We start from the raw sequence: 22164 nt of genomic DNA on the forward strand, positions 1-22164 counted from the left end.
ATAATGAGAATAAATATTTGATGTAGAGCTTGCCTAGGATGTTTTCAGACCGTGAACTTGGATGACATCTCACATGCCGTAGATAAGTGAGACAACCTTTGATACAACAACGTCATCAACACAAACCCGCTCCTACAGTACAGGCACGAGAAAAGTAAGCTTGTTATTAATTTTCAGCCAGTTGTCAATTGACCGTTGCGGTATATTTCTCACATATTTTGTTGGAAATGTTAAGAAAATAGCATTATTAGGAAACAAGTTGAGTGAATTAGGTGTGGATTTAATTAAAAATCAACTTCTATTTTTGAGAAAGACCATTTACAAACGTCACCATTAAAAATAGTAACATAAAGCCTTTAGTATGATTCAAAAATTGAAAAAAAAAATAGCAGGTAACAGTTTACAGAGGAGTGAAGAGATTGAAAAAAAAAAGCGGACCATTCTGTGAAATCATCAGGTGAGAGGAACGAATAACACTTGTGAGCGCTGTGGCATGCGGCCTAAATGCAGACACGCATAAAGGATGTTGGAGTGTAAAAAAAAAAATCTATCTTCTCTGTCCCTACATGAGTCTACAGCAAGGCTCCTTGTTGGTAGACTGGTCCTCCTCGGGAGCTCGCAGTTTTAGTAAAGGAGGATCTCCACTGGCTGGTGTGAAGAACACCTGGCTGGAGGACGCGACTGTGTCGGTGCCGTGTGGCCCCACGGGGACCGCCTGCTGCGCCGAAGGACTCGTCACCTCGGACGCAGCCACCGAGGGGGTCTCCTCTTCTATGGGTGGGGTCAAAGGTGGCGGAGGCGCAGGGTACTTATTAAGCTTGGCCGCCGCCCGTTGCCGTTTCAGATCGGCCAACGTCTGGTGAGATTTTTCCCGGGTCATACTGTCCGAGCCTTCTTCGGCTCCAGGCCCCGATGTTTTGTTGAGATGGTAGGAGGCGCTACGGTCCATGCGACCTCCTCCGCTCCATTGCTCTCCAGGCACAGAAGAGGCCAGAGAAACCGATGTCCCTCCGTTGCCAAGGCTTGACACACTATTGCCGACAGTCGCGTCCGGCTCATCGGCATGTGACGGGGCTTCACCACCGGCCTGAATGGGAAGAAGAAAGAAATCAGTTCTTTGACACTTTTATGTGCAGGCAACATTCTGTTCTTTAATCCCAGACTCAAACATTAATATTATCAGTATTAATATTTGTCACCGTTTTTCTGAAATTGGTAACTTAATTGATTAAAATCAATTGATGTAATTCTTGTTTCATTCCTTTAATGTAAATAAAACAATGTACCTCACATTAATATGCTTACATTCTGTTAAGCGTGGTATCTACAAGGTGAAGGTTTTCAAAGTTGTCCACATGTTCTTATTTCGCAACAAATAGGTCAAAGTCTGGTGTCCCATTACCGTTTTTTTCCACTTGTTTCTTTTGCTTAAGCAAGGCAGTATGAAAGTTCACACCTGCATGCACAATTGACTAACATGTCTAACATGTATGCATTTGAAATTTGGGTTGAAACTATTGTATCTATAAATACCTATTTGCACTTTTTGCACAAATAATATACAAAGTATACAATAAGCAACTTTGCCACGGAATTCAGAAGCTGTTTAAAATCAATGAAGTGAGAAATACAAATAATAGTAAGAACTAATATAAAATAAATATTTGAAAGCAAGCAATGCTGATTGGAGGCCTTTTAATTCCAGTGACATTTTTTTTTCATTTGAAAATGACTCACATGCTGATGCAGCTCATTGTCAGTCAGACGGTCCTCGTCATCATCTTGCGCTTCAGACTGGAAGCCTCTCTCCTGCCACACCACGGCCTCTTTGTGATGCTCCCGCCTGTACAGGCTGGAGCGCTCGTTCACACTGACACGACGCACCACTTTTCTGTCCAGTCAAATAAGATGGAAGCATTACATTTTTCCCTTCACCACCATTGGCAAAGCCTGACATCCAATTTTACCCTCTGCTGCCGGTACTAGAAGCTCGTTTTTGCAAGGTGCCCTTGTGACGGTCCTGGCTCTTCATGATGGCATCATGTTTGTGCTTGAGGTCCATTAGTTTGGCTCTGACCTCTTCATCCATGCACACATCTGTAAAAACATTCACATATGAGTATTATTATGAAAATGTCAAGGCTGGATGTTTTTACATTTAACAACAAAACATGCCCAGGGGAGTCTCATCCAGGACAGACTTTGAGTCTAAGCTGGCTTCGTGGCCCACTAGCAGCTCCACCATTTGGATCTATGAAGCAAACACAAACATTATTTGTGTAATTTCTTCTTCAAATTGTCTCGTGAGCTTTTGACATTTCAAAGCCTGCAGTACTGACTTGTCCCCAGCAGGAGGCAGCATGCAATGGCGTCCACCCATCACAGTCCTTTATCTCCACCTGAGCCTTGTGCTCCAGCAGCAGCTCGGCCGCAGACAGGTATCCATTGGCAGATGCAATATGCAACTAAAATACATGATACACCAATATTCATATTTTTATTTTAAGTTAATTCATCATAAAATGGAGAAGTGAGCTTTGAAGCAACAACAGGATAGTGTTAGAAAATTGAGAAGACAAGTTCTTACCAGCGTCGTTCCGTTATCATCCTGACTGTTTAAGTCGGCTCCGTTGTGAAGTAGAGTTCGGATGTCAGCGAGCATCACCGCCTCTTTAGCGCCTCGGCATTCATCGATGCGGGTCTGCGTTATTCCTGCACAAACAGACTTCTTGACTTTCCTGCTCACTGATGCTTTTAGCACCCAGTTCAAATAGAGACACGTCATTTGACCCATCTCTCTGACCCTGCTCAGCCATGATCATCTCCAGGAGCTCAAGAGTGGCTTCATCCTCGCAGAGGTCATAGGGCATGTTTCCATCTGCGTTGACGGCCGTCAGGTCGGCTCCACTGCACGTACAAAATGGAAGAAAGATGGATGACGGTGAAACGGGTTGAGTCCTAAACACGTACACTTTTTCCTGGCATTGTTTAAGCTGACTTTGGGTTAACTCACGCCTGAATAAGAAGCTGCACCAGCCCAGTGTGCCCACAGGTGGCAGCAGCGTGCAGCGGTGTCCACAGCTCACTGTCACAGGCATTGACACTTGCGCCGGCGTCCAGCAGGCACTGCACCACGCCCACAAAGTCATCAATGCAGCACTGGTAGCATAGGACAGAGGAAAATTGTTTACGTAATTGAACAAAATGAAATAAAACGTTTTGGGTGTGTGTGGAAGAGCAAATATTTCAAGGAGGGAAAAGCTGTCATAAAACAAGAATTGTGCTCATCAGTATTTTTATGACCTTGCCCTTGGAATCTTACTGGAATCAGCATAAATAATGTTCACTTTAAACTAAAACTCTGGGAAGGAGTCACACTGTTTGTTTATAGAAGATAAGTGAAGGCTTAGACAAAATAAAAAAAAACCTGACTAATACTGAAGAGCAGATAAAGAGCATTTTTAAGGCCACTTGCAAATTGTTCAACCTTCAGAAAAAGAAAACATGTGGGCTGTGATAATCCACACCAACTTAGCTTGCTCGTTCATATCGAAGTAAGGTGTGCACTTACCTGATGGAGGGCGGTCAGTCCGTCATCATTGACCAGATCAGGGCTCACGCCACTGTTGAGCAGCTCCCTCACTAGACAATAGACACAACTTCAACCTTACATTGCAAAATTCCTACAACAAACATGCTGGTCAGCGTGCAAGCTAACAATGAACTTAAAAGATTTGCCTCTATTCTTAGCCTTGATCCTGACAAAGGACAGTCAGTGTTAATTATACATGCTACATGAACGTCTTCCTTTTTTTTTTTTTTTTTTATACTCATCGCCATGATTGATTCATGAACCGGGTCTTGCATAATACAAATAAGTGAAGATCTGCTTTCACGTGTCATTGACCAGAGTTGAAAAGAATATTGCACGTAACTTATTTACCCTCATTCAGGTCATTGCGTGCGGCCGCATCAAGAAGAGTGATGGAGCTGGGGAAGGTCACTTTCCTTGTGCGCTTCTTCTTATCCGCTTTGGCTTTCGAGCCTCGTGCCGCATCCTTCTCCATTTGGGCCCATGCCTTCAGTTGTTGAGCACGCCGCCTTTGGGCTTGCCTGAGACGTTCTGTGGCAGTCAGGCGGCCAATGGTGGACATCTCGGCGAGCAACTCGCCGTGGTCCGCGGCCATAACACCGTCACTCAATATTTCTGCTTTTTTACAAATTAACTGTTGTGGTGGATGTATAATTCAAAATAGGTTTCTTGCATAGGTGAAGGTGCAGAAATCAACAAAATAAAGCCCAAAAAAAAAAACAGATTTCAACTTATGTAGTGGAATCAGATGACAAATATCTCCGTGGTTGCAGAAAGAAGCAACACATAGAATGACTGCAGTGTCTCTTTCCCATGTTTCAGACTGGAACTTCTATCTGGCCAAGAAAAATGAAAAATGCATCAAAAAAACAAAAACAGTCAAACTGAGCATTGGCGCCAATAATCAGTCCTCCTCTTCGTGCCATTGGTGTGACACTTGGCCAACATCAATCCAATGTTGATTTTCAATTTCTCAATGAAATGTTCCTTATGTTCAAGACTTGGGCCTATCTTGAAAAAAATTCTTGTAACTCCAGGAAGCTGCTATCCAAAATCCTTTAGTGGTGACCGGTGATTATTCACAAATCACCATCATTGGATAAGATTCTGGCTGGGCCTCCAGGGGAACCGCGTTGGACACCTTCCGGCTGCAACTGCGAGAAGGGACAATTCATTTAATTGGCATGTTACAGTACAATGTACAAGCAGTTCTCTCTTACACTTACTAATTTTAACTCCCTCCTCTCTCCCGAAAGAAACCCGAGACGGTGTGTGACTCTTGTCATTAATGATTGACGCGCCTTGCGGCCCAACGCGCACTTTGCATCCGTCGTGCATAAGCACCAGGTAAGACTTGAGGAGGTGTGGACAGATGTGAAGTGGACTCAACCTGGTTTCGGAGTTGAGACAAGGCACGTCACAGCCTGGCACGCAAGTTCTCATCAGTGGAGGACGTCTGTGGCCTACACACAACTTGGCTCTTTCTCAGCTACTCATATATTATTTAGAGGTCTGTGAGCGCCGAGAGGAAGGTCAACACGAGGCACTCGTCGAGATAGAGAGTGATTGGCTAAGACCTTGGCATGACACAAATGTTTGTCATTTGCAACATACTATTTTAAGTGGCTCGCCCTGTTTCTACAATATAAGGATTTCCTTAGATTGAGGCAACTCCAGCAATAACACCGAATGTTTTTTTTTTCTTCTCATTTATAATATTTGCGCTCTTCAGACAGATATTTTAAGTGTCAACATTTCCAAAGTCAGACTAAGAGGAAAACTACACGCCAATGAAAAACAACATGTCAATTGAAAGGAGATTTGAAGGATTAAAAATCCCCACGGGAACGTTATTAGTGGTAATTCCTGACGCAATTTAAAACTGAAGGGGGAGAAAAAAAAACACATTCATAGTGTGTTTTCTGTCTAGATATCATTTGGTAAGTCAAACAAGGTGAAGTCACTCAAGGAATTCAAGAAACTCCCCGATAAGAGAGTAATTACGCTTCCAAAAGCAGCCTGAGTCATAAGTTTTTTATTTGATACCATTGAAGCCCACTGCGGCTGATCATGCTTGTTGATATGCCGGCTATATTAGACGACTTATCAGTGTTGGTGTTTGATGGATCACTGCTTGACAATAGTAATTAGGCCTATTTATTACAATCAAGGGTTTTGAATTTTACATTGTGGTTAACATACAGGGAGAAAAAATGGTGGCCTTATGACTTTTTGCACTGAATTGGTAAATCACTGATATACTACAAACTAGTAGTGCACAATGGCACGTCCTCATGGAGAAATATGAACAAATATTTAGCGCTTGCATAAATATCCCTGCGTCAATCTGACATTTGTGGACTTTTCCCAACTCATGACTTAACAGGAAGGGGAGGTTCGAGAGCTGCTCTGGAAACATGCAAGTGCAATGAATAGAGCACTATGAACACACTAACATGCTGTTGAAGCATTCATCAGGAGGGCGGGAACTAAAGTGGCAGGAACAAAGCCCCTGTTTAAATCCCAGGTTGGCTCAGGCTGCGAATGTGGCAACATTTGGGAGTAGGCAGGTGGTTGTTTCATTATAAAATGGCGTGGCGTGGTCATTGTGTACCACAGCAGTAACAAAGCGGAGTTCAGTGCGGATGATTCTTGAATGACCCGCTGGCGGATGCCAAGTGAGCTAATCGGCTTACCAAATAATCACACAATCATGATTTAGTGAGTCAGCAGCATGGGCTAAAGGTTTACCTAATGTCATTGTAACGGTTTCAAAAGAAAGAAAGAATAATAGGACATGGAAATATGAGGAGGAAATATGGTGGAGTCACTTGACTGCTCCTAAACAGGAAGTGGCCTCGTCTTACTAATACAAAAGATGATACACAGATTTATTCACTGATCTAAATAAAGAGCATTTAGATTCTGCCTGTCAAAATATATCACAGGAAATGCAAAATGAATAAAGATTTGATTTGAAATGATTGAAATTTTTTCAGGCAAATCAAGTGAAATTGGATCATTTAAAAAAAAAAATAGAGCAAGATCTCAAAACTTTTCCCACCATTAGTGTCAGCTACAACTTGTACAACTCAATAGAATAATTAAATACATTTCCATAGTGGAAGTAAAGTAGTGCAACATTGCTATCTTCAAAACCTTCAATAAAAATGAGTCACAAAAAATATTGTTCATGAGAAGTGAACATACAATCAAAGTCGACCAAGGTCCACTAACTTCAATGCAATGATGAAATATCCTGACCTTTACTCGATTTTCTCCAACGTCTGACACCATAAATACCGTCTGTATGCTTCTGCCAGCTAATCTTCACTTCATTTGTATACTCGTAGTGAAATAGGCAAATGTTTGAATCTATGTGTGTTCTGTACTTACCTGAACAAGAATGGGTAGTGTGCATATTAAGATCTTGCAGGACTGGATAGACAAGAATGCAAACATTGATTATGTTTAATATAATAATAATAATGCGTGTTGTAGGGCCTCTGTCGAGTGACACACCCAATTCAAACAGAGCCTTTTTGAAACCTAAGGCAAAATATTCAAATCTGTCATCCAGGTTGGAGAGGAGAGATCTTGCTTGAGTCATTTTTCATTTATGTGAAAACCTTAAGATGCCAGCTTCTTGCAAGTGGCAGTTATCTTGAAATTTTAAAAATAAAATGAATGCAGTTACTGTGCAATTTATGAATTAAAAGATAAATGGATAGAAGTAGAAATTATTTGCCATTGCTCCATATAACGGATGGATGGAAGTAGCATAATTGCTAAAGTAGCCTCAACAGGTGCTCATCGGACAGGTAAAACTGACGCTTCGTTCAATTTGGCTGTTAATCCAACGAGCGAACCATCCAATGTGCATTCTGTAGTTTCCCTTGGTCAACTTTAAATGACCGCTGGCTTTTGCTTAATAAAATAAAAAGCATGCATTCATTATTCTTCTGCCACGTTAGCACCCACGAGAAGCAGGTTAGCAGCGTTTTTCAGCAGCGACGTCGCGCGCACAGGTAGCGGGGACGTCGTTCCATAAACGATATAACAACTGCGTAGTCAACTTTTCAAAAGCAAAACACAGAATGAAAAATGACGTGTAACGTCTCTTACCTGCACTGTTGAATGCATGCGAGGAGGAGGGCTGCTGCTCCTGCGGGAGGTACTGGAAGTCAGCTGCTGCTCCAGCCACGGCCAGCCCCTCCAGGGAAATGCTTCACCATAACAACCGGACCTGTAACCTTTCCTCCTACTGTTTACCTCCGCTAGAGGGCGCCAAAGCAGTTCAGTTTTGTACAGTTCTGTGGAAATAGTACCAACAATGTGAAAGGCAGAATTAAAAACTTTTCATAGAGCAACAGCGCTATCTTGTGGTGAAAAAAACACAATACTTCATTAAATAATTATAGTTTGACATTTAAAAGACTTTTAAGACTGTCTTTTCGAGATGTGAGAAGGTTTTGAGATGAATAAATTTCGTTCTACCATTTTATTTTAATATAGTGGTTTTGTCTAAGACAAACAGCATTCAAATTGATCCAGTTTTTAACACTAATAGGGTTGCTTTTTGTTTTAGTGTAAAATGTTTGAGACCTACTGAAGCAGAGCAAAGGGAATAAAACTTTGCATGAAAAAAGTTAGATGGAACTTGGGTCGTGGAAAGTCTCCACATTTCCACAAATGCAGAAGTAATGTGAAATGTCTCTGCCACTGAGGGCCTTAAGTTCATTTCTCATTTTGGGATGAGCAGGATGCATCCCTGGGCAGCTTTAAGGGGATTTGTCCAGACACAATCAGTGAACAGTGTAGTACCTAGAATGAACGCTTTCCCATTCATATGGTTTGCCATTCTTCTCAGGCATAGCTCACTAATCCAGGCCAAACCCATTAGACGACACTCCAGCACACAGGAAGAGATAGATTGACAGTTTGTATTTAAATCACTGAGCACTTCACTATGCATGCAAATTGCTTCCAAACATTGTGCACACGGAATGAGTGGTGGGGGTTGCCTGCACATGTTTGAGTTCAATCTTACACAAAAAGCTGTGCGTCAAATCCTTTGCATGAGTATCAAATGCATTTTGGGGGACATTCGAAGGGATTATGGTAATTATAACGCTGCACAATATTCAAATAGCAAATTGAAACCACTAGAGGGAGGCACACTGTTTTGTTTCTGGAGTCACAGAAATCAGCAAGTTGTATCAGAAAGTACGTCATGAAAATCTGTGAAATGAATTTAAGCAGCAGATTCACTTAGTTATTGGAAAATTTGAATTGAAGTTAAAAAAATGAGAAAAAAATGGAAATGGAAATTAATCCATTTTGGATGTTTTGCAAATAACTACAAAATGGTTATTGTCCAAGGTGTGAATGTCCTGCCCAGTCTTCGCGTCTTGTCAGCCCCACATGGTGTTGAATTCCCCCCCGAATTTCTACTCACATGCTAAGCAGCTTCTCTTTTTGGGGAAGGATGCTTCTGCTCGTCATCTTGCCAACGGGGTTTCTCCTAATCCAACTTGTTTTCACTGTCTTGCTGGGAAGCAAGCGTTGGCACATTAGCACCACATTAATTGGAACAAAAGACGTGCATTCCCAAAACTCTCCACTTTCTGGGGTGAATGACATTCAGAGAAGTCCAACTGTGAGCAACATTGCTGGAAACAGGAGCTTTTGGAGTTTTCGTGTTCAAATTTTGCATTTGATGAACAATTTAAAAAAAAGGCAATGTCATTTATTGAATGAGCTCTCTGAAATGAATTTAATTGCAAAGAGTCAAAAACAATCTAAGATTGCAAATGCTTTTAAAAGTAGTAACATTTTAAAAGTTTTCTTCAGCGCTCCATTTTGTATATTGCCGAGAAGAAATTGTTGATTGCATGTAAGGCTCAATCGAAATCACTTGTAACCCAGCCCCCATTCCCCTTTCATTCTGCAGTTTCACTTGACACTGATCAATGATTGTAGTTTATTGTTGATATAATTAGATGTTGATATTTTATCTTCATGATTTTTCTATCTTCTCTGCCAACGCGCAACAGCCGTGCGTATTTACGCATATTTACACGCACCGAGCAAACACCGCATCAGTGCGTTAAAATGGTAAATTGATAGTATCATAAAGGTAATTTACAGGTTTAGTGGCATATACACAAGTCCCTCCCCAGCCCCCCCGTGGTGATCAGTCATCCTGCTCTCAGATAACGCGTCATTCTCTTCTCGATTACGCAGCGGGATTTACATGAAACTGTTAATTGTTTGCTCTTCAAATAGTCAGCCTGGAGCCAGCAGTCTGCCACAAGTTAAGGACCGACTCTTTGAGCGCCCAACCCCAACCCCCCACTCTATCTCTACCTCTCCGTCCTCCTGTCTGGACGTGCTGGAAGAATCAGCATGACAAAACATTAGTCGGGGCACAACCTGATGGCACCACCCGCTCTCTCTCACCTCCGAAACCACCAGCTCGACTTGAACTGGGATGCGCAGCCGAGTTATCCGCCTGGCCACGTTGCGTGGAGCTCCGCAGCTCGCCACTGGAGTAACCAACATTCGGCCCAGATGGTCCCCCGGTACCCTCCACCGAGCTTCGAGACGCCCGTAGTGGCGCACCCGCAGGAGCATATGAGCGGTGCATTCATGGATAAACTTGTAGAACCAGAACCGTCGCACGGGAGATCTCACGATGCTGACCCCAAACTAAAAGCCGTTACCCGGGATGCGTGGAGCGGTGACCGGGGGACTACCAGTGCAAGAGGGGGCAAGAAGAAAAATTACCAGCGGTACCCCAAACCACCATATTCGTACCTTGCAATGATTGCCATGGTGATTCAACGCTCTCCAGAGAAGAAGCTGACGTTATCTGAGGTAAACTGGAATATAAAACATACATGTGTTTCAAACGCACGCTTTATTTTACGCACGGAGCTGTTTGACTTTAACAAGCAAATAACGCAAAGGGCACAACAAAAGTGGGCATTTCTTTAAGAAAGCAAGATCTAATTGCTGCTGATACTATAAATGTAGTGTCAATATTAGAAAGAAAACAGCAAAGGGTGTTGACACTTGAGTGACTTCCAGCCATGCCATTATTGGGTTTGCTGTGATAAGCAAGCACTGCAGTGCAACCAGATGCTGATATTTATCACAAGTTTGATTAGATACAGTACAGGACCCCCACAACATCTCAAATTTAAATGAAAGTAATTTGTGAATCAAATACTAAAATAAATTTACCTAATTGTCATATCTCCAACTTGCAGTGACTCATGTTTTGATGACCTGATTTCAGATCCTGAAGGAGATCAGTACCCTCTTTCCATTCTTCAAGGGGAGCTACAAAGGCTGGAGGGATTCTGTGCGACACAACCTTTCTTCATACAACTGTTTTGTTAAGGTTTGTATAGTGACAAATTGTGAAAGTTCAGTGAATATACAACTTAAAATATTCACGTTTAGGTACTTGAAAGCTATCATGCAAATGCAAACCATTTGGATAAGATAATGGATGGAAGGAGAAATTAGTGACGTTAGAATGATGCAAGTTTGATTGACATTGGATTGATTTATGAGCAAATAAACTGTATCAAATGTTTTTAAAACATGCACAGAAGTTAATTTGAATTTGTTAGTTTGAATAATTTTGGGCAAAACTACTTATATGCAGTCCTTCTATTTGCAAATATCTACTTTTTATGACAATACTCTGATCGTCTGAAACCAGTTTGAAGCTTCTATTTGTGGTTATTGTGAGTAAATGTGAAAGTGGCTCACAGCCCAACCGCATTTGTCAGGTCTGAATATTCATTCTCCATTCATACCTCCACCCCACAGGTGTTAAAAGATCCCAGCAAGCCTCAGGGCAAAGGTAACTTCTGGGCCGTGGAGCTGAGCTGCGTTCCCATGGAGCTCTTAAAGAGGCAGAACACGGCCGTGTCCCGCCAGGATGAGACCATCTTTGCTCAGGATCTGGCCCCTTACATTTTCCAGGGACACAAGATAGATTTTGAACAACCGCCGCCCACTGACCCCGTGACCACTCTCCCTCCCATGCAGCCCAGTAACCTCTCCCCACCCCAGGAGGACTCATTCCGGCCCAAACTGGACTCATCCTTCGCTATTGACTCTTTGCTCCACAGCCTTCGCCCTAATAGTGCCTCAGAGGTTGTGGACATGAGAGACTGCTGGGGGGAGACTGAGCGCCCCCAGTTATCGCCCCCTCCGCACCCTCGCTACGCTTCCTCTGCCCGCAGTGTTTCTGCCAGCTCAGCTAGCCCAGCCTCCACCTCCTCTTTTTCTTCTGAGGAAGACTGGAAGTGGGTGTCCCTTCATGGCAAGCGTCTCCCCCCTGAGGGTCAAGCAGGGTATGAGGAATACAAACCTCCTCTACAAAAGTCAGCACGACGAGATGCTATTGCAGTCCCTTGGGAGCTGCCCACCTCTTATACCAAATACGCCCCACCCAATGCAGTCGCCCCGCCGAGCACGCATTTCAACAGCGGGTCGCTAATGCCCCTACACGGTGGACTTCCTCTTTACGGCTACGGGAGCTCTCATATGGCGCCGGGTCACTTTCTGGGCCACACCTACTGGCCCATTCTCCCTAGCGGCCGGGTTTCCGTCCAACCCACTCCGCTCATGATGGACTTGGACAACATGCTGAAGTCTGTGCCACCAAATAAGAGTGTGTTTGACGCACTAATGGCTCCCAATCAAAACTCACATCACCAAGCAGCCAGTCAATACTCCCTGCAGAATGGGTTATCCTTAAACCGGTACTCTCAGTACTGACTCCGTGGAGCTATCGCCTCTTTTTTTACTGTCACTTTATCGCAATGACATCAGTTTGTACAAAAAAAAAGATTCATCATTGAAACTACCTTAAAAGATGCAACCAAAGCAGATCTACTTGAATCCTACAAGTAAAACAATTTGCATATTCCCGCATCACATCACCGCACTGCCAGACTTACTCGGGCAGTTTTTCATTAGCAAGATTGTTTTTATTAGACAGCTGAATGTGTTTTATACTGACTTTTACGGTTGTTTGAAAGGAACAAGGCAGTAAACGGTACGTAGAATAAAATCTTGCGGCATTACAAACTCATTAAACACATTACATTTATCCTGCTTTAATAATGCAGTGAAGGCACAGAAGAGTCTGATGAATCGTTTACACTCTATTGCTACATGCACGGATCACTCAGACTTATTATATGTAGCGGTTGGAATGTCCCTTTAAATATTTCTCAGGTTTGTCGTTCTTTTTATTTCTTTTAAACTGTTAAACCACTACCTCGAGTTTTTATACTGTCGACCATGTAGACTTTGCACAGTGGGTTAATTTGCACTCTTTTGAAGTCATGAGACTGTCTATCAAAACAAAGTATTGAATGTCTACCTGCGTTGGTAGGTGAAATGTTTTTGTTCATTTAAAAAAAAAAAAAATCGTTTTGCCTCAAGGTTGTCTCAGGGGGATGCGCTGTAAAGAATGTCATGGTGCTGAACAGGTTAAATAATAAAATTATGTTTTAGTACAATTGTTATTTTTCTGTTTTATAAACTTTTTCAAACTGAAATATTGATGATGATAATAATATACCAGATTTAATTAGTCAGCGTTACACAGAGCATTCTGTTAATAGTCTTAAATTAGTCATGTTTGGTGTCACAATGAGACCGCAGCTCTTGCAAGCTTTGAGCTGATAAAACTAAAGGAGATAATTCTGGAAAGGCTCAAAGGGTTGGGGGGGGGGGGGGGGCACATCTCCAATCCTCATAGTACCACAGATGGTGTTAAGCACAGGAATTGAGATCCATAAACAAGGAGTTATCTTTGATCAATCGTCCACGGGCTACGAATCGGAATTTGCGGGGTGTAAGAAAGCATCTGATTTACATCCAAAATCCAGCAGCCGTCAACCTCCTGCTGCTTCCTCCACAGTGGTCGCTATCTCTTTATCAGCAGCCTACGCATGCCAGCACTCCCTTACCATGCGCCCCCCCCCTGCATCATTCCTCACCCAAAAAAGGGGGAGGGAAACAACACCCCCGCCCACCCCGCCCAACTACAAGACAATGCAGGACTACACCTCAACAATCACTTGCTAATTTAAATGTACGACTTGGTCCTATTGTGTTTGGTTCCAAGAGTAAGAACCCTATTCAACTATTCAAGATACATCACATTGGAATGTGGGTGCAGATAAAAGAACAGCTGCAAGATTATTTTTTTGGATGACTTGATGATACAAAAATGATTCGCCTTAGTTAAAAATAAAAAAAAATATGGAAGGTTTACTGCAGACCTTAAATGGGATTTTTAAACCCTTGCAAAAGTTGATATATATTTAAAATGTATTTTGGCAGTGTGCAAATGTAATTCCAAAAATAATATTTGGTTCCAAATGATAAAAACGTTTGTGAGAAAAATCCTTCCTTTAATACGTCTTATTTTTGTTCACCTTTGAACTTGTAACTCCTTCACATCACTCCAACTTTCTTCCACTTGTATTTACTCGGTCGGCTCTGTCACACTCCTTCTTGTGCCATGCGGTATTCAAAGACGCTGCCCCTTTCCGGAAAAGTCTCATTCAAGCGCCTGCGTTTTGTCTGTGCTTTAGTTGCTGCTTCCTCCTCCTTCCCATACCCCCCACCCCCAGGGGTGCATAGGCAGAACATGTCCTGTAGAGGGAAACAGACACACAACCATCAGACTGCCCCAGTCTGTCACCCTAAGGTGCATTTTTTTTTTATGTCCTACCCCAGGTTGAAGGCTGACGCTGGTCTTGGCACCCAGGTTGAGCACTCTGCCATCAGCTCTGTGAAGCAGGTTCAGCCCCGCCGCACCAGCTTCACCTCCTGACCAGCAGAGAAAGAGAACATGATCAAAAACTGTATGTAATTTAAAAACAAAGACATTTTGAAAGCCACTTTACCCTCAAGGCCATAGGGGCGCGTGGATCTCCTTTCACTCAATACAGAAAGAACCACTTTGTCCCTAAATAAGAGCTTACGAATCACACCGTCTCCTCCGCGGTACTTCCCTGCACCTCCTGAAGCGGGTCGCAAAGAAAACTGCTCCAAAATTACTGGGTACCTAAAAAAAAAGACAAAAGGCATAATATATCATTATTACTGCCATCACTATATTATGTAATGCTACATGTCACATAGAAATAAATATCTTTTATCACTATATCAAAAATTATAGAAATATTTTTATTATTATAGTAATCAGTTGCTTTCATATTTTCCCCACATGTGCTGCTGATAAAAATACAAATCTAATATTTGAATGACTCAAATAAATGATTATTCTATCCAACCAGATCCCATGTCTTGCCTCTTTTCCAGAATCTCTGGGTCAGTGATGCGCGTATTAGTCATGTGAGTGTGAACGCCACTTCTCCCATTCCAGTTTGGCCCTGCCCCGGCACCACCAGCGACGGTCTCATAGTAACCGACTTTCTCGTTGCCGAATGAAACATTGTTCATGCAACCCTGATGACAAAGAGGTTGTCACACAGATGCCAATCTTCAAAATCAAAGATGACCTTACTTATCCATCCTCACCTGAGAAGCGGCGCAGACTTCAAATGCTTTAAAAATGACATCCACGACTCTCTGGGATGTGAGCACATTCCCACCGACCACAGCGGCATCCAGTGAAGGCTGCAGGATGGAATCTGGAGGGATGATGACTTTGATTGGTGCAAGACAGCCCTGAATATATATGGGGAGAAAAACATGACAGAGCTCATTGACTGTCTATGAGGCTCCACCCATGCACCCAGACAAAATAGATGAATGCATCAGACCTGATTGAGGGGGATGTCCTGTCCCACCATGCAGCGCAAGCAGTAGATGAGAGCGGAGAGGGTAATTGCACGTGGAGCATTGCAGTTCCCCCAAACCTCTGTGCCTGTCCCAGTGAAGTCAAACACAGCAGTGCCCTGTGGTGGTTAAAGTCTATTAATGTCAGTTTCCATGACAAAGTTTAACTGGGCGGCCTGCACTAAGTAGATCTTCACCAAGGCTGAACTGTCAATAAAAGTGAAAATAGACAATCCATTGTGTTGACTTCATTAGAATCACCTCTTCTTCATTAATCTGGACCCGCAGTCGGATTGGGGTGCCGTCATCCATGAAATCCTCCGACTCCACCTCCAGGGAGCCGGTCTGTTGTCGACGACGACGCGCAAAGTCTCTCAGCATGTCCCTCACTGCCAACTCTGCATTACTCTGCAACACGCACAGTCCGTGCCTTCAGCCGAGGTCTACTCTGCTGTTTGATTCGGATGATTCTTGCTATCGTTACCTGAATGTAGCCCATGTAGGCTTGAACAACTGCCAGGCCATAGCAGTCAATCAACTCCCCCACCAGCTGACTGCCTCTTCGGTTGGCTGCCACCTGAGCGCGCAGGTCCGACAGGTTGTCGTGGAGGTTCCGAGTACCGGACGATTCCGGGTATTGGGCTGGAGCCATCAGGGCCTCCGTCACAGCTGATAAGCGGGACAGCGAGAGCAGCCAAGTAGTAAAACAGAAACAAAAAGTAATTTAAAATGTGAAGGTACACATAAGTTACAAGTAGCATATTAATTTTACCTCAATAAATAAAAAATACATAAAAGCTCAAGTTTAAGTGACCTAAATATTGTCACCCGGGGATCATACCGATGCTTGAAGTTGATTAACAAATAACATTAAATTCCACTCTATCCACAGCATTGAATATTTAAAAAAATACAACCACAGCTAATTGTTTTTGTCTTACCTTCTTCCTGGAAGACTCCACCTGTTACCAGTTTGAAGGAAATAAAGACAGCGCCCTCCTGCTGCAGAGAGGTCGAGTGTGGGGGCATAGAACCAGGAGTAATGCCTCCTATGTCTGCATGGTGCCCCCTGCTGGCCACAAAGAACACAGGCCCACTAACACCTTTCTGAAACACCTGGAATTCAAGGAGGTGGTGTTTGGATTGAAGAAGAAGTGATAATGGAAAAAAAAAAAAAAAAAAGATTGTGTGGCACGATGACTGACTGGAGTGATGACTGTGAGATCCGGAAGATGACTACCGCCGGCACATGGGTGGTTACTCAGAATCACATCTCCTTCTTTTATTTTATCCCCCAGAGATTTGATCTAATCAAACAAGAAGAGAAGAGAGATTTGAATCTTTTGGGTAAAATAAGCATGCAAAGTTTACCCACCTGGTACTGGACAGTCTCCTGCATGGCACCAAGATGGACAGGAATGTGGGGTGCGTTGGACACCAGACCACCAGTTGGTCCAAAAACAGCACAAGAGAAGTCGAGGCGCTCCTTGATGTTGGTGGAGATGGAAGTTCTTTGCAGTACTCTGCCCATTTGTTCTGCAGTACCACAAAAGATAGAGCAGAATAGGTTTTTATATGACTTGAGGTTTTTTTTTTTTTTTTTTTTCCGATATCGTTGACAGCCAACCTGCTATGCTCATGAAGCGATGGGAGAAGATGGAGAGCTGCACCGTGTTGAGTTCTGTGCCCACTGCACAGTGAGGGTCGGAACCGACCGTCATCCGCACGTCCCCTCTTTCGGTCAAACAGGCCTCACAACAAGGCTCCACCAGGATGGTGCTGAAGAAGAAATACAAAATTCATAGAAAGTAACAGTCATCACTCATGTCATTCAAACTGAGCATTGGTTTCTTTTTTTTAAAATAAATGTCACATTGTGAGGACACGCTTAAATGAACGGCAAAGCATTTGTTACTTCCTGCACCTGTTCTTGTCAATGATGACGGCCGGTCCCAAGATAGTGTGACCACAAATAAGTTCCTCCCACAGATACACAGCAGTATCATGATAACCATCCTCAAAGTAGCATTTGGTCATCTAGAGAGAAAGAGCAAAGACGACACGTGTTTAAACACGTTTCCAGACCACAAGCCTTCCTTCCTTCCTTCCTGTTGCAACCTTAATATTCCTCATTTCATTTTTGTGTATTCTGGGTCAGTTTAGAAGTCAAATCTCAGAGTGAAAATGCATTTAGGACATTTTTATCAGTTGGTTAAAGTTGACCCAAAGATAAGGGGAAAAAATGAGCATGGGTCCATATTTGTGTGTGTAAGCAGGAAGGATATTATGTTTAGGGGTGGATATCCTGCAATAAAAATCCGAATACCGTGACAGGTTTGGCCTGACCACGTCCCTTCTTTGGCTTGTACATCAATTTGATGCCCGATTTGCCACAGCCCCTCACTCTGATGTCATCTACCATGATGGGCCTGTCTGGGATGGTGAATCCAAATTCCTTTAGATACCTAGACAAGAACAAAAGCCTCATCTCAGTCTCACATGGGTAGACATGTCCAACTCAGCGTACAAACCTCTGAGTAAAAGCACCGCGGAAGTCACCAGCTTGACAAGTCTGTTCATTTCGAGGGAAGCCGGCTGCAGTCACCATGAGAGCGCAATCTGTGCCCTCATAGCGCAGGTGGAGAAAAACCTCAGTGGTTATTTGGCCACTGAGATATGAAAAACCGGTTTAATGCAATGTTGCAAAACAACGACGACCAACTTTATTGCCAACCTGTTGAATCCACGTGCACACAGTGTATCGTGGCAGCGTTTGGAAAGCAGCTCCACTCTACGGTCGAGCTCCCCGAAAGAGCCGCGTTCGTACTGCAGGGAGCACGGCTCTTGCACCTCCTCCACAACGTCCGCTAGAGCCAGACCGTAAGCTGACAGCACGCCACTGTACCTAAAGACACAAGAAAGACACGAAAACTTAAGAGTTACTGGCTCATGTACCTAATAAAGTGTTCAGTGAGAGTTAAAAGCAAACAAAAAAAGATCACATATGATTATGTACTTATGTATAAAGACGGTCTTCATCCCAAGAGCTCGGGCAATCGCACAGGCATGTTGACCACCTGCACCTCCGAAACACGCTAAGACGTGCTGAGATGTGTCGTGGCCTTTTGCCTATAGCGCATAGATGATAGTTATCGTTTTACATATTTGCCACAAAAATGTACACTGCTACTTGAATACCTGTGTGAGAGCTCTTATTGGCCGACACATGGCCTCATTTGCCACGCGGATGAATCCCATGGCCACGTCTTCCAAAGTCATTTCAGATTGGCTTCCGGGCAAAGTGCTGTTGTTTGAGTGGTTTATGCCATTTGCAGCAGCCTGCAAAAATATATACATTCTAATGAGAACCAATGCAATCACTTCAATCAAATTTTGAAAGTTATCATGCATAATTTTGCTAAGCAATCACGGCAAAACAACTTATTATCTCTGAAAATCAATCCAATCTTGTGCTATTAAGATAAATATGAATACTTTTGATTGGTTAGAAGACAGGAAGTGGTTGATTTCTTTGGTCAGACTACGGAAGTGCGTCATAGTCTCCTCCAGGGAGAGAGGTTCGTTCTCGCCGGGCCCAAAGATCTTAGGAAAGAAGGAAGGGAGGAGGCGGCCCAGAGCTAAGTTAGCATCCGTCACAGTCAGAGGCCCACCTAAGTAAATCGAAAAGGGTTGTTAGTTTTTGGACCCGTGTAGTTCACTCTTAACGCACACAAGTAAATCAACGATGATTATGTACATTACCTTTCCGATAGCAAGCCGGTCCTGGATGTGCACCGGCAGACTCTGGTCCAACAACAAACATCCCCGACCTGATAAGGAGAGAGGCAAACACCGTTCAGCAAATACAGATGAGTCAATATTGACACATGATCTCATGAATTGTTACTGGTCAAACGGTTGCTGTAACAGACCTGAAGAAGAGTCGCGAGCCTCCGCCTGCCGCAACGGTGTTGATGTCGAGCTGGGGTGCTTGCAAGGTGACCCCAGCTGTTGTCGCTTCAAAAACGTGCTCAAACTGGCCCGCGTAACGACTCACATCGGTAGATGTGCCTGCAGAAGTATAGAATGCGGGATTATTTTGTGGCTTTGTTAGAATGCAAATCTTTATAGTATACACAGACTTACTTACCACCCATATCAAAACCAATGACAGGTTTCTTCTCCTTCTGGTTGTAAGATGTGACAGCGTAACCCACGACTCCGCCGGCTGGTCCAGACAAGATGGCGCGAGAGCCACAAAACTGCTGCATGGGAGTTAGACCACCGTCGGACTGCATGAACAGGACATCCACATCCTGATGACAGAAGGTTAACAAGATGAACCTGCTGTTGGAATGAAACAGGTGCAAATTTGTGTTGAATATGTTGTGTGTGACCCATTAGTCTAAATAAGGCATTCTGATTAATATTGCATTTATGGAATATGAATGATATCACCATACCTTCAAAGCACCCTTAAACCCAGACGTGAAGCCTTTAAGATACTCCCGGATTTTGGGTGTGAGGTAGGCATCAGCGCACACAGTGTAACCTCGAGGAACCGCCCTGACCATAGGCATGACTTCGGAGGACAGAGACACCTGGGTGAAGCCCAGTTGCCGAGCAAGGGCACCCACGGCTTTTTCATGGTCGGACCACCTGAGGAGTAAAGGGTGGGAACTCAGCATACACTTTGTGCCAGAATCTTCTTAATTCAATGCAGGGCTTTTATTCAGACACTGACGTGTACGAATGAAGCAGAAGCACAGCCAGACTGGTGATTCCACGGGATAGAACTCCTTTCAGGTCCTTCTTCACACGTTCCAGATCAAGTTCCTGCCATACTTCCAGACTATCCCCGGTGCTGCCTGGGTTTAGACACATTCATATGAGTCAGCTATCCATCCGTATAAAGATTTTTGTCAAGTAAATTTGCAGAGTTTTTTGTTTGTGCACCTGTGACAACACGCTTGGGATCCTTCCTGGGTAGCTGGCAGCTGTCTTGCTTCAAGACGACACGCTCGTCTACCTCGATAACCTCCTCGTAGAGCACTTCAGGAACAGACACCTCCTGAGCATGCACATATAGTAGATATTGTATAATGGGTTATCAAAAAACTGGGCAATGTGCAGAAATCGATAGAAAATAAACACCTTGCACAAGCGCAAATGACTTCTATTCACCCTTCAAGACAGAACTTCATGGATAAGCAAACACTTAACTATTAATCGTTCACTGTTCAGAGGGTAAACCATAACAGGCGACAAAAGATTGTTTCTCCCCACGGATTCCAAAGTACCAGCTAGAACCTGTTTTTGTTGTTTTTGTTGTATTACCAACCAAGTCAAAGAGCTTGGGCCTGGCCTGTGTTCCGATATGCAGCAAATCTTTGAAGCCTTTCGTAACCAGCAGAGCCGTTCTCTCCCCCTCTCTTTCCAGCAGCGCATTGGTGGCCACCGTGGTACCCATTCGAATCCAGCCGATTCGAGACGTGTCGACGGGCTGGTTGCGAGGAAAGGCGCATCCAGTTTCCTGCCGGCGACAACACAGACATAATGGAAGTTCAGAGTCAAACACATTACATGGCTTTTGTGATGTTATTTTTTTTACAGTATAAGACAGCTAAGAAATTGAATACTAGAAGAGTAGGAAAATAACCATGCTGTTTCAATCAACACTGCCTGGGACATATTATTTTAACAACATGTTTATTACTGTTGTACCGACCGCAACGTGCTCCAACATCAAGGTTACCTCCTCCAGGACTCTGCGGATGCCTTCAGTGGGGGCGTCTTTGTAGTTCTGGGGGTCACGGGAGAGCAGTTTGAGGACTCTCTCCCGGCCGTCTGGCAGCCGAGCGAAAACATCTGTGAAAGTTCCTCCTCGGTCAATGGCAAAGTCAAATTTCCCTTCAGTGTGGGCCATGGTGAGCAGTGTGGACACCTGGGACAGACACGTGTGAGTGTTCTGCACGTTTTGCACTTTTAACACTGACATTTTTGCCATTTTCATGCATTGAAACTAATTGTAGCTGATAGTTTATACCAATACTTTTGATGATTCGATTCAGTGAGTTTTCCCCCCTCTGGTGCAAGTTAATGCTAACATTTGATCACAACGTGCAAAATTGGAGACAATTGCAAAATGAGTTACATTGCATAACATCAACCGCCGCAGAAGTCTGCAAATATGACGTGTACAAATATGAGTAGGGTATGAAAAACACACATTAATGAATGCAATTCTGTCATAATGTTACCGTGGCATCGCGTGCCTCAGGGAAACGGATTTAACTCACCCTTCAGCCTTGAGGTAATCGTTGATAAGACGGTCTGTCAACCCTCGCGTGTCTTAGCTTCAAGTAGCCTCCCTTGTCGTGTTCAACTACACTGAAGCGCTCATTTGCAGTAACGCCCTCTTGCATTCTTTGCAACAGAAAAAAAAGCTAGCAAGGACCCTTACATGGACACGGTGAACATTTAATTAAATAACATGATAAAAACAAAGTGCAGTGAACGTACCATCACAAACAGCATCAAAACACTACCGCCCTTTATTACATGTAATGAACGAAATAAAGTGGAGTCATGGAAGGATGAACTACAGGTTGAATTACATATCATTTAACCTTAAAACGTGGGTAACTTCACAATTAGAACTGACCGAAATTCACAACCGAAATTGTATTATTAATTGCACGTATATTAATTTCGTACTATGTCCA

At 43.5% G+C, this 22164-nt stretch overlaps 3 protein-coding genes across 4 annotated transcripts; 1 reads left to right on the forward strand and 2 right to left on the reverse strand.

Moving 5' to 3' along the window:
* Positions 1–259: 259 nt before the first annotated feature.
* Positions 260–11508, reverse strand: ppp1r16a (protein phosphatase 1, regulatory subunit 16A). Of its 2 annotated transcripts, XM_049748664.2 has the most exons (14): positions 10841–11508; positions 10412–10476; positions 9051–9143; positions 7718–7905; positions 3944–4746; positions 3572–3642; positions 3014–3159; positions 2804–2907; positions 2588–2712; positions 2340–2465; positions 2176–2251; positions 1968–2097; positions 1738–1891; positions 260–1087 (listed from the first exon to the last, which is right to left on the reverse strand). In XM_049748664.2, exons 5-14 carry the CDS (start codon positions 4185–4187, stop codon positions 563–565), a joined length of 1701 nt encoding a protein of 566 aa, XP_049604621.1. In that variant the 5' UTR covers positions 4188–4746; positions 7718–7905; positions 9051–9143; positions 10412–10476; positions 10841–11508; the 3' UTR covers positions 260–562. The 2 variants fall into 2 exon arrangements, with proteins under 2 accessions (XP_049604621.1, XP_049604623.1); XM_049748666.2 differs by lacking the exons at positions 7718–7905; positions 9051–9143; positions 10412–10476; positions 10841–11508 and adding an exon at positions 4819–6931.
* foxh1 (forkhead box H1) lies at positions 9844–13143 on the forward strand. The gene is given in 3 exon segments (XM_049748668.2): positions 9844–10471; positions 10896–11000; positions 11438–13143. Coding segments are annotated over 3 exon segments (1533 nt in total). The 5' UTR covers positions 9844–10000; the 3' UTR covers positions 12395–13143.
* An 879-nt stretch (positions 13144–14022) lies between these two features.
* Positions 14023–22099, reverse strand: oplah (5-oxoprolinase, ATP-hydrolysing). Its single transcript, XM_049748652.2, has 29 exons — positions 21962–22099; positions 21739–21865; positions 21195–21383; positions 20781–20972; positions 20396–20510; positions 20184–20307; positions 19903–20098; positions 19590–19755; positions 19372–19510; positions 19202–19269; positions 18935–19110; positions 18638–18778; positions 18456–18568; positions 18174–18344; positions 17971–18108; positions 17766–17904; positions 17364–17476; positions 17067–17218; positions 16815–16975; positions 16645–16746; positions 16381–16555; positions 15924–16108; positions 15701–15847; positions 15424–15558; positions 15179–15328; positions 14949–15106; positions 14542–14702; positions 14367–14464; positions 14023–14287 (listed from the first exon to the last, which is right to left on the reverse strand). Exons 3-29 carry the CDS (start codon positions 21363–21365, stop codon positions 14135–14137), a joined length of 3939 nt encoding a protein of 1312 aa, XP_049604609.1. The 5' UTR covers positions 21366–21383; positions 21739–21865; positions 21962–22099; the 3' UTR covers positions 14023–14134.
* Positions 22100–22164: the final 65 nt, after the last annotated feature.

This window comes from Syngnathus scovelli, chromosome 18 (genome assembly GCF_024217435.2).
Source record: "Syngnathus scovelli strain Florida chromosome 18, RoL_Ssco_1.2, whole genome shotgun sequence".
NCBI classification, from domain to species: domain Eukaryota; kingdom Metazoa; phylum Chordata; class Actinopteri; order Syngnathiformes; family Syngnathidae; genus Syngnathus; species Syngnathus scovelli.

Coding starts and splice junctions, on each gene's coding strand:
- oplah (XM_049748652.2), bottom strand. CDS start 21,365: ATGGCCCACACTGAAGGGAAATTTGACTTTGCCATTGACCGAGGAGGA. Junction 19,511..19,589: donor CATTGGTTTTGATATGGGTG/GTAAGTAAGTCT, acceptor ATACTTCTGCAG/GCACATCTACCGATGTGAGT. Junction 17,905..17,970: donor CGCGGTGCTTTTACTCAGAG/GTTTGTACGCTG, acceptor GTTCTTGTCTAG/GTATCTAAAGGAATTTGGAT.
- ppp1r16a (XM_049748664.2), bottom strand. CDS start 4,187: ATGGCCGCGGACCACGGCGAGTTGCTCGCCGAGATGTCCACCATTGGC. Junction 3,160..3,571: donor GACTGACCGCCCTCCATCAG/GTAAGTGCACAC, acceptor CTATGCTACCAG/TGCTGCATTGATGACTTTGT. Junction 2,252..2,339: donor CTGCCTCCTGCTGGGGACAA/GTCAGTACTGCA, acceptor TTTGCTTCATAG/ATCCAAATGGTGGAGCTGCT.